The sequence below is a fragment of the Bubalus bubalis genome, chromosome 10 (assembly GCF_019923935.1).
Source record: "Bubalus bubalis isolate 160015118507 breed Murrah chromosome 10, NDDB_SH_1, whole genome shotgun sequence".
NCBI classification, from domain to species: domain Eukaryota; kingdom Metazoa; phylum Chordata; class Mammalia; order Artiodactyla; family Bovidae; genus Bubalus; species Bubalus bubalis.
This window is the reverse complement of record NC_059166.1, coordinates 5,297,229-5,313,143: the sequence shown is the minus strand read 5'-3', so window position 1 is coordinate 5,313,143 and position 15,915 is coordinate 5,297,229. Positions and strand designations below refer to the sequence as shown.

Here is a 15,915-nt window from a genome sequence, read left to right as displayed (position 1 = left end):
CCGCGGCGGGGACCAGCCCAGAGAGACCCCGAGCCCGCGGCAGAGGCGGCGGCGGCGGCCGAGCGGGCGCGACCAGCCGAGCGAGCGAGCGAGCGGGCGGGCGACCGGCGGCGGCGGCGGCCCGGCTCCTCCTCGTCCGGCGCCGAGCGGCCCCGCGCCCGCACTCGGCCCGCGGAGACCCGCCTCCCGCCCGCCGGCCTCGTGAGGGACGCGCCGAGCCGGCGGCCGAGGAGCGGCGGCGGCGGGCCGGGAGCGCGTCGGGCCGCGGGCGGAAAGTGCCTCCGGGGGCGGGGAGAGCGCGGCGAGCGCGCGGTCCGGCCGCCCGGGCGCCCGGCGCGGGAGCGGAGCGGAGCGGGACGCCGAGTCCCGAGCGGCCGGCGGCCGGGGCTCCCCGCCCCTCCCTCCCTCTCCGGCGGCGGCGGCGGCGGCGGCGGCGGGCGGAGTGAGCTGCGGAGCCTGGAATATGGTGGGGGAAATGGAAACGAAGGAGAAGCCGAAGCCCACCCCAGATTACCTGATGCAGCTGATGAACGACAAGAAGCTCATGAGCAGCCTGCCCAACTTCTGCGGGATCTTCAACCACCTCGAGCGGCTGCTGGACGAAGGTGAGTCCTGCCCGGCCCGGCCCTTCGCGGCCCGCGCCCGGGCGGCGGCCCCTCTCCCCGGGACCCGACGCCCGCCGGAGTGTGGGGAGGGCGGGAAGGTCGCGCGGCCGCCGGCGGGGGGACCGTGCGCCCGGGGCCGGCGAGGCCCGGGCGGGGCGCACGGAGGCGGCGCCGAGGCCGGGGGGCGCGGGGCGGGCGGGCCGGTGCCGCGGCTCGGGCGGAACCCGCGGGCGGGACGCTCCCCTTCTACCCCGGGCTCCCTCACCCCGGCCCGGCCCTGCGCCGCTGGCGCCCCGGCGGGTGCGCTCGGGGAGGCTGCGGGGCCGCCGGCTCCCGACCCGGCCTCGAGCTCCGCGACGGCCCCGAGCTCCGCGGGCCTCCCGGGGAGCAGCCCGGCCTCGCCCGCCCCGCGCCTCGCGGGCGCCTGAAGGACACCGGCCTCGGGGCCGCTGCCGGAGGGGCCACCCCCCCCCCCCCCGGCCCCCATCGGAGGTCCTGGCGGTTCCCCGAGTGGGGCTTGTGCTTTTGTTTTTGGAAGTTTGTGCAGCTTGTAAATACTCGAGGGGACCGAGGACCGTGGGGCTGGGTGAATTGAAAGGCATCCCAGAGTCGACCGAAAGTACAGTCGCCGTAGCCGAAGGCGAGGACAAAATGACAGCGGAAAGCACTTTTCTGTCCTTTTGTTTGGGGAAGCGAGCCCCGTCGGGGAGTGTTAAGTTCACTTTCGGGGTGGGGGGGTGAACGCGAAATACCGCGAGGACGCGTGCGGGCGGCGTCCGACTTGGAGAGAACTTGGGCGGAGAGCTTTCCCCCGGGGCCGCGGCCGCCTCGGTGTGTAGGACAGGAAGCCGAGGCGCCCGAAAGGGCGAAGACGAAGCGAGCAAAAGTTTGCAGCAGGGCTTCGTCGGCGGAGAGCTGCGAAGAGCTGCGAAGAGCGAGGACCTCCGAGGACGTTCGTTCCGGCCGACTCGAAGAGGGCTCGACCGAGGTCCGCCGGCGCGGCCGGGCCGGAGCGTCCCCGTTCGGGGACGTTTCCGTGGCCGCCAGGGGAAAGGCGACCACCACGAAGGGGGTCATTTTTGAAAATCGAGTAGCGTGGAGTTTCTTTTTTTCTTTTTTTTTTTTTTCCTGCTTAGAAGCATCTCCTTGAGGACTGTTTGAAGAAAACGGAAAACTGCTGCATAGCGATGAACATTGGATTGTAGGTTTATCGCAAGGATTTTGAGAGATTTTTACAACAGACCTGGGAGAAAGGAATCTGAAGGTTGGGGCGTTGGAATGTCACGCAAGAACAAAAGACCGGAAATATCTGCGTGATAAAAGGTGGTTGAAGAAGCATCCCAGGAGCTTTGGTTACCATGAAAGTCTCAGAAACAACTCGAAAGCTAGAAAACTGTTGGATATTACTATGTACTGTGTGTGTGTGTGTGTGTGCTTATATGTTAAACATACAGCAGTAGATAGATCTCATTGAGATGAGCTTTTTTTCCCCCATAGTTGAAACAGCAAATCTGTTCATATCAAATTGTTCCGGGGAAAACTTGAGCTGTACCTTTAAGGGGTTCTGCTTTTCCTATTTGTGTTGGCATTTGAAAGATTGTGGAGGCAGAAAACTTTCTGGAATGTCAAAAAAAAAATTGTTGGAACTCTTAAATTGAGTATTTCCAATTGTGGGCGCTAAGGGGCGCCAGTTATTTTTTTTTAAGCATAAGAGATGTTTGGAGCAAAATGTGTAACATTCTCAGTTACCTGACCTATATTAAATTTAGTTGAAACTTAAATCATAGGTTATTTTGTCATTCTATGTCCGTATATATATATTTGAAAACATTTCGGAACACTTTAATCACATTTCATGTGATTTCATGAATTCCACATGCGCTGTGGAAGTAATAACGCTATTTTTTCTTGGCACATTTTGATGCATTTAAAGTTTTAGTAGTATTCGTAAAAACTTTTGTTAAGCTTTTTCTTTAAGCCTAGTTGTATAGAAGAAATCCTTTATAGTCATTAAAATGAAAATAGGCTTTGATTATATTAGGGTTAAAGTTGAAATCTGAATTAAAATGTTGGATTCAGTAAGACAGCATAGGAGATTATAAAAAGTTTGCGAATGTTTTCTCCTCATTTGTACTATTTGAAGTAAATAATTTGAGTTTCTCTGACTAGTTTTGAAAGATTTGTAGTGTTATGTTGGCCTGAAATCTCTAAATGGTAATTGAAGTTGGTTCTAATCTTTGGCGTGATAATTTTTAATCTTCTAAATCTAGAATTCCAGTTATGTCCATTATTTCTAACAAAGGTTGGTTTGTTCGTTTCTCTCTGTTTGGAAATAGTAATCGTTTGAGTTTTAAATGTTGTAAACCACTGGTTGAGGAGGAAACAGTCTGAGTAATACGTATTTTTTATTTTTATCATGGTTTAGTTCATCTCTGTCTCAGTCTCTCTTGAATTTTAGCCTTTTCAACTCCCCAGCATAAAGAACGCTCCTGTATAGTAGCTAGGATGTTTAAAAAGGGACAGCATAATGACCAGGAAGTTGGATTGTTTTTTATCAGACCAGTACAAACAGGGAGGGAAGGGGCTTATTCCTTAGTGTGGAATAAGCTGCTTCCTGTAATTGTTGGCCTTATTATAAACTTAATTTGACTTAAAAATATTGGTTTCTGAAGTTCATCACGTTTTTATCTGTGCTGGATTGGATTCTCAATTTGGCAAGTTGTCCTTTACTCCTTTGTGGCCTATCATTGTCCAAAACAAATTAATCTACTTGTTTGTGGTTAGGAATTATAATTTCCTTTGTCCATATGATTGGCTGAAGAATTCTTTTTAAATTTAGTTAAAACTAAATTTTATTTCAGTGATTAATCAAGATATTGTACTTACTGACAGTAGTTGTATCTTCTGATAATTGGAAGTTTTGAATGAGTAGCAGTTTTATTTTGAAATATTTTTCAAAAGCTTTAAACAAATTTCTTGGTCAGTTTGAGAATATTTGGTCAGTTACACATTGGGGATTTCTGGGTTCTAGATTTTGTTTGGTTGATTAAAACTTGAATGCTTTAGAGTGAGCATTTTAATTTTATGCCAAGTTAACCTTTATATTTTGACTGTGGACTGTGAACAATCTTTTTTTGTTTACTGTGTTGGTTTTTTTTTTGTTGTTGTTGTGGGGCAGGGTGTCAGATTTTTCTCTGAAGTAACTTTATTTAGCATGGTTGTTTTTTTAGGTTGTTGAATGCATTCTAGGTTGGACCATGAAAGACAGCATCGGTTGATAATTCTGATACTTACTTAGTCTTCCATTGAGATAGAGACGATCACAGATAGGTTTGAGGTTTTAAAGTGTTAAACTGCTCTTCCTTTAAAGAGAAGTTTTCCACTGAACCACCGTGGGACTGTCCGTGGGAAAGAATAGGTTTTTTTTTTGGGAACCTTCCCTTGTCGTGAAAATGAGACTTAAGCAGGAACAGTATTTGAATACAAATTCTGTTTTAATAAAGTATTGCAATTTAGAATTGAGACAGCATAAAAGTAAAAATAAAGTCACTCCATTTAAAAATCCCAAATAGGGGAAAATGGAGATCTATAGATATTAAAATTAGATTCTGAGTTTTCATTTTTAGGCAGATATGAAAGTTAATGTGAATATATGGTATAGTTTTTGAGGAAGGCTAGCCTAAATCTTTTTATTGTGAATAACTAAAAAAGTAGTGCATGGTTCAGAAAAAGCAAACGTGTTAGAGTTCACATTAGTGATCTGAAAAATTTGTGTTCACTTTTTCATGATCTTTTTTGGGGTTGGGGGGTGAGGAGAGATGTAAATTTTCTTTTTGACCTCAATTTATTTTTTCTCACTGTTTCCTCTCCCTTGAAAATGAGGGCAAAAAAATATTTTAAATTAAAACTTGTTTTGCTAGTTAAATGTTTGTTTCCATTCATTATGCATTCATTATTGAATGTATCATTTTTAGTTTTCCTACACTTTTTTTTTTTTGAGAAATCTTGCTCAGTTTAGAATTACATGTTTGTTTTTTTATTGAGAGGAATTGTGTTATATAAGTTTATTATAGTTGGTTGTTTTTTTTTTCCCCCTGACGAAGCATTGTTGACAATAATCAATATCTGTGACAAACTGATTTTAAGTTGAAGTAATTAATTTGTTCTTTAGGAGCAAAGGTTGTGTTTTTGTATGCACGGACCTTTGCATTATTAGTAATGAGAAAGAAGCTAGTTTTTGTAATCAGTTTTCTCCATTATCCTTTTTTCTCCTCACCCAGGAGGTGTCAGCAGCTATAATAAGGTAATAAAGGAAATGATAATTTGTATCATGGGTCATTTATTCAACATTTATTCAATACTTTTGAAGCTTAACTTCTAGACAGTGTGTATATAAAATGCTTGTACGTACTATGATGCAGATGATTTCTTTTTCTTAACTTTATCCAGTTTACATGATTTTTGTAGTAAATCTGTATTCTCAAGGCTATAATGTACTTGAGTTAATAGAAATAGGTCTCTGCTAATCACATTTGCTAGTGTGTTTGGTATGAGCACCTTTTCTTAAATGGCTTTGAGAATATCAAGTGAAAACAAGATAATTGTATCTTTTAATGCTTTGTACACATTTTATTCCTGTTGTTATCCCCCTACTAGTCACAATCCTGAAGTTGAAATGCATCCGTTTTTCATAAGAACAGATGGTTTTTGGCTTCCTTCTTAAGGGAAATAGATTCCTGCAACAAAAGACATGAAGTGAACCCTTCTTCCCTTTCCTGAGCATGATTCAGGTGCTCCTTTTTTGAGGCCAGTATAAGGTTTTTGTTTCGTTTTTTGACTTTTTTTTGGGTGTTAAAGAGAATTACACCAGTGTGATTATAAGGGCAACTTTTATAATCTGACTGGAACCACATTTTATTTTACTTGAGAATTTAATGCTGTTAATGTACTTTGTTTGATTTATAATGATGCAGTTATAAGTAAAACTTGGCCTTACTCTGTTGGAAATGTTGGAAGTGCTATCCTGTTGTTTTAGTTTTTGATTACTTAAAAGTTGGAGCCCACTGAGCAATTTTCTGTTACTTACATGTCAGCTATTGTGAGATATGTAAGGATCTATTTTAGGGTCAGCGGAAGCGGTCAGTGCATGGGCCCATGTGAAGAAGTCATAGTTAAAATTATGTGCTGATTTTTTATTTACATGATTGACAGGACTTTGTCATGTGCTCTGACCCCTCTTTTTTTGACATTGACAGTTCAGTGTGAATTCTAAGTGCAAAAATGTATTTTTCTCTTAATGAGAACTTTTAGAAAATGCTTATCCCTTTTTTGAATTGGCATTGCAGTGTTCGGACTCAAAATAGCTAGGTTGTTTGATGCCCAAGTAAGATTTTTACAGGTTTATTTTCATTTAATAGAAAGCAAAAATAGCATTAATCTTTTCATAGTGAGTACAGTTTGTTTTGTTAGTGTGACTCTGTTACGAAATTTGACTATAAATACAACCCCCTGGCCTGTGTTAGGTACTACTTTCTATATGGTTATCAATATACTTAACATGGTAATATCATCTCTTTTTTTGTCAGTCCCTAGTTCGTAACGTCATCTTTCTCTTTTGTTTGTTAGAAATAGTTTCTTGAAAGTGGCCACCTCATAGCCTGCATATGTGCGATCTCAGATATTTGTTGAATTAATAAATAAGTTCACACTTCAAATTCTTTTTTCATTTCTAGTTTCTCTACAGGATTAAGCAGATGGTTTTGGGTAATTAGGAAAAAAAGGTACATGTTTTTCTTAAAAATTGTATTTTTTAGAAATCTTAAAATATTTTTTGCAGTACATGCCCTCAAGGAGCTTAATTTTATTTTACTACCATTGGTATGAATGAGAATTAGGAAGATGAAATTGCTTTACTTAAGCAGTAGTTTCTAGCCAGTCTTATACAAAGTGGATCAGTCCATAGGCAGAGAAGATCTGTCAGTGTTCATCTCAGCTTGTGCATGTTTTGGCATTTATGGAATTACATAGGTGAACCTTCCCCTAGTCAGTTAAGTATAAAGGCAACATTCAGCAGATACGTATGTCTTGTACTCTGTGCAAAGCACAGTGAATATGAAAGATTTCTTTTCCCTAATGCTTTGATGTGCTCAGGATAAATAAGGACTATTTGAATGGTTTTAGTTTAGAGGAAAGCTGAGTAAACATATGTGGCCGTTACAGTAATTTAACACAAATAGCAGTTTTTAAGACACAGGTGTTTATTGAAGCTAAGTTGAAAGTGTCACTACTTAGAAGACTGATAAATTGAAAATTTCAGTTAACTGAAATTTAATTCTCTTAAAAGGAGTCTACTTTTCTGCTTTATCCGTAACAGTGTTTAAAGTAAATCTGTCAAGAGTTTAACAATAACAAATACATAGCTTGTTGAAGTTAAGTGATTTATCCAAAATTCTTGTCATTAACAAGGTGATGACAGTACTTCATGTTCTCAGCATTTCCTCAGTTTCCTGAAGCAGAAACTCATTTCAAAACCTAGCAATCCTGGCAAGTCTTAATAAAATAAACAGAATTGTGTTCATGTTCATACTGTTGTTTCATATATTTGATTCTAAACTACATATTTTTATTAAACTAAGTTTTGAGGTTGGTGAAATGATTCAATTTACATTTAGCATTTCTATCACATTACTTTTGTTAAAGCAGAATTTATCAATTTGAATGCTATTCAGGGAGGTTGAAGTCTCAGAAACACATCAAAGTGCAGTTAAGTCCATGAAGCGGTCCTGTGCTACGCAGCCATGGTTGTAAGGAAAGGGTGTATGTGTTTGCATGTGTCCAAGCCTGCCTGTGTATAAAGGGAGCCATGCAGTGGATGTGAGCTGGCCTTGAAATCCTTGCGCATGGGTGCTGCAACTGTGAAGTTCAGAGCAAGGATGTTTTTCAAAGTAAAAATCTGTCTGGCCTCAGGATTGAAATGATTATATATCAACAGTGGAAAAGGGAGTGGATATTAAATATCTTGCTTTTGACTTTAGTGCAGGACGAGTTGTTGTAAAGATGGGGCATGATCACCTGGTCATTTGCAGATTCTTGGAGGAAAAGTACATAAGATACATATATTTATTACATTAAAAAGAAAGCACTAGTAAAAAGCAAACTTGTATGCAGTTTTTACTTGAAACTTTTCCATTAACTCAATGTCATAGTATTTTACAGGGTCTGAAAATTCATTTACAAAGAGTGTTTGAAGAGGCTTATATGTGGAAAAAACTGGGAGAAATATGAAACATTTCTTAGATGCAGTTGAGTGTAAGGTGTGCTAAAGTGATGCCCGAAGATGATGGAATTTCAGAGCTACCAGGGACTGTGAGGTGGGGGATGAGGTTTCATTTCACAGGTGCAGAGACCTGTTAGGGACAGGTTAGGGAGCCTTGTGACTGGTCCAGATCACACAGCAGGGTGGGGGGCTTGCGGGTTGACCGCGCTACTGCCTACAAGGAACAGAGGAGGAGAACTGCTGATGCCTTGGGTTGTGGACATGACGGGAAAAAAAAAAAAACAGATGAGGGTTTTCCTGATTCTGTGAAATGTTGGGCTTCAGCAAAATGCTGGTCATAGTTTTGGAGCTAGAATACACACACACACACATTATTATTACACTGTTACACTATTCAGTGGTAGATCTTTATGATAATTGAAGGGCTAATAATAAAGTAAACACATTTTTAGAGAATTTCAGCTCATTCACTTAAACTGATTAGTAGCCAAAGGATAGAGCTTTAGCTCTTAAAATAACATGGTGCAAATAAATCTAGTGAATATTGAGTATTGTTTCTACTCTTTATTACTGTAAATTCCTATTTTTGAAAACTACTCAAGAGGAAACTTGTGTCAGAGTTTACTATTGTTGGGCAATTCAAATCAGGACTATACAAACTTGTATCAGTTTCAGATTAGCATAGGGTGGTTACAAGCATAGGTAGGCAACTAATGGCAGCCAAAAGGTGGATGATAATAAATCCCATGGAAATAGAGCTGCACTAGATAGCCCCTGCATCCTGTTCCTGAGGCCCACATCTGGAGCTTTCACTGTTTTCAGTAGATACAAAGGAATTGAATATAAACCACCGTTACTTGCCTTTTTACGGTAATGTGTCAACTCTGATAGAATTGATAAGAAGAAATAAAAATTTCAAACTAAGACCATACATCAGTTGCTCTGAGAGTAACTTCCCCCAGTCCTTTGTTAGCGTCGCTGCTGCTGTCCCCATTGTGCAGTGGTGCCCCCGGTGTTAGAGCAGGCATTCGGGTGTTGACTGTGCGTGGGCCTGTGTACACGTGTGTGCCAGCATGAACATGAAAATGAATGTGTGTTTCTGTCCATATGCTAATGAGACTTATGTTGCAAAGTGGTAACACTTCTTTGGCTTGGGAATCTGTTCATGACTTTACAGCTAACTGATTAGTTTGGTGATCTTGGACAAGATCTGTAACCTTTCTGAACCTTAGTTTCTAAATGGAATTATCAGCTACGCTGGTAACTTCAAAATGCTCAGAAGATGGGGAGAATATCATATGCAAGAGAGTTCTTTAGGCTATAAGGCAGCAGCATCTAACTTCTGTCAACATTTTCAGGTTGTTTTTCATAGGATGGGCAACCAGATAAGCAAAGCAGTTTGTAGAGAATGAGAGAAGAAAACAAAAGGGAGAAGGGTAAATTATCCAAATGAATATCACTAGTTTTTGTGTTCAGGAGAGTCATTCACTTCTAGCATTCTGGAAGTTCAGAAGTCACTTTATGCTGAACTGTCTAATAAGGATTTTTTAAGAAGTAGTTGGTATTAATAGGTGAATGGTATTATTAGTTGGTTTTTAATGAGGTGAATGAGAGGGTAAAAGATATTCCAGCAGAAGGGAAAAGTGAAGTAGTATCAAAACAGTGGTGATGGGAGATTGAAAGACTTTCATAAAAGTGTTTTTCAAGGAGGTTAGTTGAGATGACAGATGCGTGAAGAGAAGCAGTGAGAAGGAAGAGACGAGCAGGGCCAGAAAGCCAGTTTACAGCTGTATTGTGCTGGGCTCTGAACTGGGGTGAACGTTCAGGTTTTACTCTGTCCTGTAAGGAACCGTTGATGACTTGGGTTGTATCAGGATGACATGATGAAATCTCTGGGGATAAACTAGCAAGAGTGTATAGAACAAATAGATTTAAGGAAGTAGACTTTGGACACTGGAGAATTAAGACAGTAGGGAATTTGGAAAGAATCTTGTATTTTCTCCAGATATTTAAGAAAAAATATTTTTTGACTTTTCTGTGTTTTAGATTTTAACTTTTTAGAGTTTTTTTAAAATGGTGTTTTAACTGAAAATATACATGCAAATTATTGTTTTCTTTACCTGTAAGTTACTGTATTCATATTAAAGTATTGAGAACACATGGGGCTCATGTTTTTACCTGTCAGTCCAGTTTTTGGTTACTTAGAGTTGAACTTTCATTTCTGTGTGAGTTAAAGAGAATTGAAGAAACTCTTGGTTTGGGGAATCTTGGGAATTTTTGACATAGTTTGACTTAAAATTTTTATTTCAACTGGACTTATCTAATACTGTTAAATATATGTGTTTTATCAAGTACAGTGAAGACTTGCTGGGAACTTGACTGCTTCTCATCCATTTTACTGTGTGTGTGTGTGTGTGTGTTGCTCACTTGTGTCCAACTCTTTTGCCACCCCATGGACTGTAGCCTGCCAGGCTTCTCTGTCTGTGGCATTTCCCAGGCAAGAATGCTGGAGTGGGTTGCCATTTTCTTCTCTGGGGATCTTCCCAATCCAGGGACTGAACCCAGGTCTCCTGCATTGCAGGCAGATTCTTTATTGTCTGAGCCACCAGGGAAGCCCACACTTTAATTTATTTAAGGTAAATTAGAGATTTTGGCATTCTGTCTCTAAATATTTATGTATCTCTTTAAAAACTAACAAGTTTTCTACATAGTAAATTCACACTGAACAAAATGGATTAATCCTACAATTCATGTAATAAGCAATCTGTAGTCAGATCCCCTTGTGTGCCAAGTTGGTTTGATCCTGTCGAATGCTTTGCAACCCCTTGGACTGTGTAGCCTGCCAGATGCTCTGTTCGTGGGATTTCCCAGGCAAGATACTGTAGTGGGTTGCCATTTCCTTCTCCAGGGGAACTTCCCAACTCAGGGATCGAACCCCATCCTGCATTGGCTGCGTCTTGGGCACTGCAGGCATATTTTACTGCCGAGCCACCAGAGAAGCCCCTCAGATTTCCTTTTATCTCCAGAATATTCTTTATTACTGAACTGGCTTGTGGAAATCAGAATCTGACTCAGAATCACTCAGTGAATCTGACTGTTAGAGCTTGAAGCCTTAAATCTAGAACCATCTATCTCTCTCTTTTTTTTATGACACTGATGTGACTTTCTTGTTACTGAGCTTGTTCCTTTATGTCTTCTGTATCTGTTACTTTGGAATCCCGATCTAAGGATGGACAGGTTCAAGTATAACACCATGGGTGTCTCTTCCCCCTGGGAACCCAGTTTTGGTTCTGCCTGAGGGAACCTAGAATATGTTCCCAATGGAAGAGTTAGATAGATTCTTATTAAAGAATTAATTCTTATTAAGCGTTGGTTTTCAAAGTAAAGTGTTGGTTTGCTAGCTAGCTCAAAAGATGATGAATGAATTTTTTCTGTGTTTCATGATAATTATTAAGGGCTCAAGAATCTTAATAAACTCACTGCAATTAATATTCTTTTTGATGTTCAAGTTGTCACAATTTTGGCCTGTGATAATCTTAACTGGCTTTTGTGTCTTTTGAAAATCTTCCTTGTTTGCTGGGACAATTTGATGCCCCAAACTCCCTTGCCCCACAGCTAGAATTAACCCTTTCTGCAAGGTGGTTTTTTTTTTTTTTAGTGGAAATGGTATTAGAGATGTGAATTTAGTCCCTGAGCATATTGGTTGCTGTCAGGGTGAGGTTACTTCCAAGCCATTGGCCATTTTCTGTGAACAGAGCTCAACAGTTAATGAGTTCATGTTTGTACTTTAAATTCAATCTTAACATTTATTTAATTTTATAATCGTATCTTTCTTTTTCTGCCAACACCAAAATAATGTGGTTTCTGACAGTGACAGAATTTCCTATTTACTTTATGCTACAATATACTTCCAAAATAATATTGCTAATAATTGTAAAACTACTGAATATATTTATAACATTTTTAATATATTTTAGACATGTTACAAATTATAGATACAACCAGTGATCTCTTATTTTTCCAATTGATATAATTTTCTTCTTTCTTTCTTTGGCTTTATTCAATTTGTAATAAGTATTTTTTTCTGCCAAATCTTGTTTTTGAGTTTTTGATGTTGTCAGTTATTAGCTAAGTTCTTTTGCTGTTTTACTGACTGTTTCTATTAGTTTTTACCCCATGTCCAGCAGAAATTATGGGAAAATATATTTTATAATTAGGGGTTAGTGAGTGTGTGTATTTATGGAGATATGTTCTAGAGCGATAGAGAACTTTAAGATAACCTAAAAGGAAAAAGATTGTGCTGTTCAGGTTACTGCTTTGTATCTTAAGCCTAAGGATGGAGAGAGAAGAGAACGTAGCAGGCAAAGTGTTTTAATTTAGTGAATTTTTCTGAATAATGTTGGTAAAAGAATAAGGATAGGTCTAAGCTTTTAAGGTCCTTTGAGTTAGAGGGAAAAAAATCCCTAGGTAGAAATTAAGTATTGAATTTTATTTTTAAGTAGTTGCAAAATCTCTACTGCAGAGTTTTTGTCCTTAGGAACTTTGGTAGTAAGAAAGTTCTGTTCCAGCAGATGGAGATATTAGTACACAAAAGACAGTGTTTAGTGATTAAAATGTGTTGAGAGATAACTGTCTTGCCAGAATAGGAAATTTTTCTTCCTTAAATTGTAAGAGAAGAGTTGTTGTTCAGGAATATGACAAATATTAGTTGCTGAATTTAATTTGGGGGTAGTACTTAAATCAGTTGTGATATTTCTTTAAAGAGTTTTTTTTTTAAGAGACCATATGTTACTATGTTGACTATATAAAATATGAATGGTTTAGGACATTGGATTGATTACAGCAATATTCTGAAATATTCTCTGCCTTTACAGCTTCGTTGTTTGAATAGTTTTGGTTTGTTTTGGAAAGGGACTCTGTCAAGTCTCTTTAAACGTATTGTTTGTATGTTAGCTTTGCAATTCTAAAATCTTTACCAGGCAGTTGATTTCTGTTTGTTAATCTAGGTATGAAAAAAAGTGTGTGCCATAGTTTACTATTACATGTTGTATAAAGAGAAAGTTCTTTTGGAGATTGTAGTTTTATTATAGTAATAAAAAATTATCAGCAGTAAAAGGTAATTTTGTCTCACTTTATTATCGTTTATAGCATTCCTTATCAGCTTTTTTTGGTTGGGTGAGTATTATATATTTTGCTTTGAAAATGGCTTGCAATTTTAAGTTCCTTCTTAGGAACTTTTTGATTTGTGGAAATACGTGTTTTATTATTAGTTGCTGCATTTAAATTATGTTTCTAGTTGTTATACTGAGCGTTTTTTTTTTTTTAATTGACAAGTCAGTTGTAAAATACCATTTTTCCTTCCATTACTTGAAGTTGAACTCGGCCATGAGAAGAAGGATGGATATGTTTTCTTTGTTAATATTTGGAGGACCAGGAAGAAGAGGTCTACTGTGGTGCCTTTGTAGAGTGGATAATAGCTTGCATTTTACACTCCCCTCCCACCCCCCACCAATTTTGCTCTTTTTTGTTATTCCTGAAATGTAGAGAATCGAAGATGCAAACTTTTTTTTTTTGGCCTTGTGGCATGGCTTGCAGGATTTTAGTTACCCTAAGGCTGTATATTGTCACCCTGCTTATTTAACTTATATGCAGAGTACCTCGTGAGAAATGCTGGGCTGGAAGAAGTATAAGCTGGAATCAAGATTGCTGGGAGAAATATCAATAATCTCAGATATGCAGACGACACCACACTTATGGCAGAAAGTAAAGAGGAACTAAAAAAAAAAAGCCTCTTGATGAAAGTGAAAGAGGAGAGTGAAAAAGTTGGCTTAAAGCTCAACATTCAGAAAACTAAGATCATGGCATCTGGTCCCATCACTTCATGGGAATTAGATGCGGAAACTGGAAAGAAACAGTGTCAGACTTTATTTTTTGGGGCTCCAAAATTACTGCAGATGTTGACTGCAGCCATGAAATTAAAAGACGCTTACTCCTTGGAGGGAAAGCTATGACCAACCTGGATAGCATATTAAAAGCAGAGACATTATTTTGCCAACAAAGGTTCGTCTAGTCAAGGCTATGGTTTTTCCTGTGGTCATGTATAGATGTGAGAGTTGGACTGTGAATAAAGCTGAACGCTGAAGAATTGATGCTTTTGAACTGTGGTGTTGGAGAAGACTCTTGAGAGTCCCTTGGACTGCAAGGAGATCCAACCAGTCCATTCTAAAGGAGATCAGCCCTGGGATTTCTTTGGAAGGAATGATGCTGAAGCTGAAACTCCAGTACTTTGGCCACCTCATGCGAAGAGTTGACTCATTGGAAAAAACTCTGATGCTGGGAGGGATTGGGGGTAGGAGGAGAAGGGGACGACAGAGGATGAGATGGCTGGATGGCATCACTGACTCGATGGACGTGAGTTTGAGTAAACTCTGGGAGTTGATGATGGACAGGGAGGCCTGGCGTGCTGTGGCTCATGGGGTCGCAAAGAGTCGGACACGACTGAGCGACTGAACTGAACCAGGAATTGAACCTGGGCTCTGGGATTGAATATGCTGAGTCCTAACCACTGGACCACCAGCAAATTCCTGAAAATGCAAAGCTTAATTCACCTTTCACAGTACGGTGCTCTGTGGTCTCTGAATCCTTGGAAAGGTGGTGCTGTGAAAGCAGAGAAGTATCCTAGCATGCTGTCTTTGAACCTTAATGTGAATTATTTTTTTTTTTGAAATAAATTATGTCATGAGTATTTCCCCTCCCATTTTATATCATTTAACAATACGGTTTTTATGGTAACAGTTCATCTTATAGAGGTATATTTATCAACTTTTCACTATCGTACATATCATTTTGTTTTCAGGAAGCTTGAATGATGATATATCAGTGGTTTCAGAAGTTTAATTCTTAACTGTTTAAGAAGCCTTAGGTTACTAAGTGTTGTAATTCTTTTATTTTTGTAATGTGGTACTTGGAAAGCAGTGTTTTATGCTGCATTCCAGTAGGAAGTGATTGCTATTATGTGACATGCAATTTTTGAGTAATGTCAGTTGCAAATTCCACATAGTAGCTTTTAATGGCAACATATTTATTTGAAGTTTTTTTATTCTATTTGCAAATATTTGAATGCATACTATGTGTGACATCTTAGGAAAAATACAGCAAAGCTTCAGATTCATTCCATACCTTTAAGTTGTTTGAGTAGTAGGGTAGGTCAGTCAGTTCAGTCGCTCAGTCATGTCCTACTCTTTGTGACCGCATGGACTGCAGCACGCCAGGCCTCCCTGTACATCACCAACTCCTGGAGTTTACTCAAACTCATATCTATTGAGTTGGTGATGCCATCCAACCATCTCATCCTCTGTTGTCCCCTTCTCCTGCCTTCAATCTTTCCCAGCATCAGAGTCTTTTCTAAGGAGTCAGTTCTTTGCATCAGGTGGCCAAAGTATTGGAGTTTCAATTTCAGCATCAGTCCTTCCAGTGAATAGTCAGGATTGATTTCCTTTAGGACTGACCATGTGCAGTGATTTTGGAGTTCAAGAAAGTAGAGTCTGTCACTGTTTCCGTTGTTTTCCCATCTGTTTGTAGAGTAGAAAGAAAGTGAGAGTCACTCAGATCAGATCAGATCACTCGATCAGTCGTGTCCGACTCTTTGCGACCCCATGAAGCACAGCACGCCAGGCCTCCCTGTCCATCACCAACTCCCAGAGTTCACTCAGGCTCATGTCCATCGAGTCAGTGATGCCATCCAGCCATTTCATCCTCTGTCGTCCCCTTCTCCTCCTACCCCCAATCCCTCCCAGCATCAGAGTCTTTTCCAATGAGTCAACTCTTCGCATGAGGTGGCCAGAGTACTGGAGTTTCAGCTTTAGCATCATTCCTTCCAAAGAAATCCCAGGGCTGATCTCCTTTAGAATGGACTGGTTGGATCTCCTTGCAGTCCAAGGGACTCTCAAGAGTCTTCTCCAACACCACAGTTCAAAAGCATCAATCCTTCGGGGCTCAGATTTCTTCACAGTCCAACTCTCACATCCATACATG

The 15,915-nt window shown here is 40.4% G+C and overlaps 1 protein-coding gene across 7 annotated transcripts in view; it reads left to right on the top strand.

The window, feature by feature from the left end:
* The first annotated feature begins 337 nt into the window (after positions 1 to 337).
* QKI (QKI, KH domain containing RNA binding) overlaps positions 338 to 15,915 on the top strand; it is a 160,042-nt gene continuing 144,464 nt past the window's right edge. For 2 of the 7 annotated variants that reach the window (XM_025294298.3, XM_025294299.3), the window contains exon 1: positions 338 to 605. In XM_025294298.3, coding sequence (XP_025150083.1) covers positions 464 to 605 — 142 coding nt within the window. In that variant the 5' untranslated portion in view covers positions 338 to 463. Of the gene's footprint in view, positions 606 to 1,370; positions 1,929 to 15,915 lie in introns of those variants that run through there. The other 5 variants (XM_025294300.3, XM_025294295.3, XM_025294294.3 and 2 more) reach the window with 5 other exon arrangements.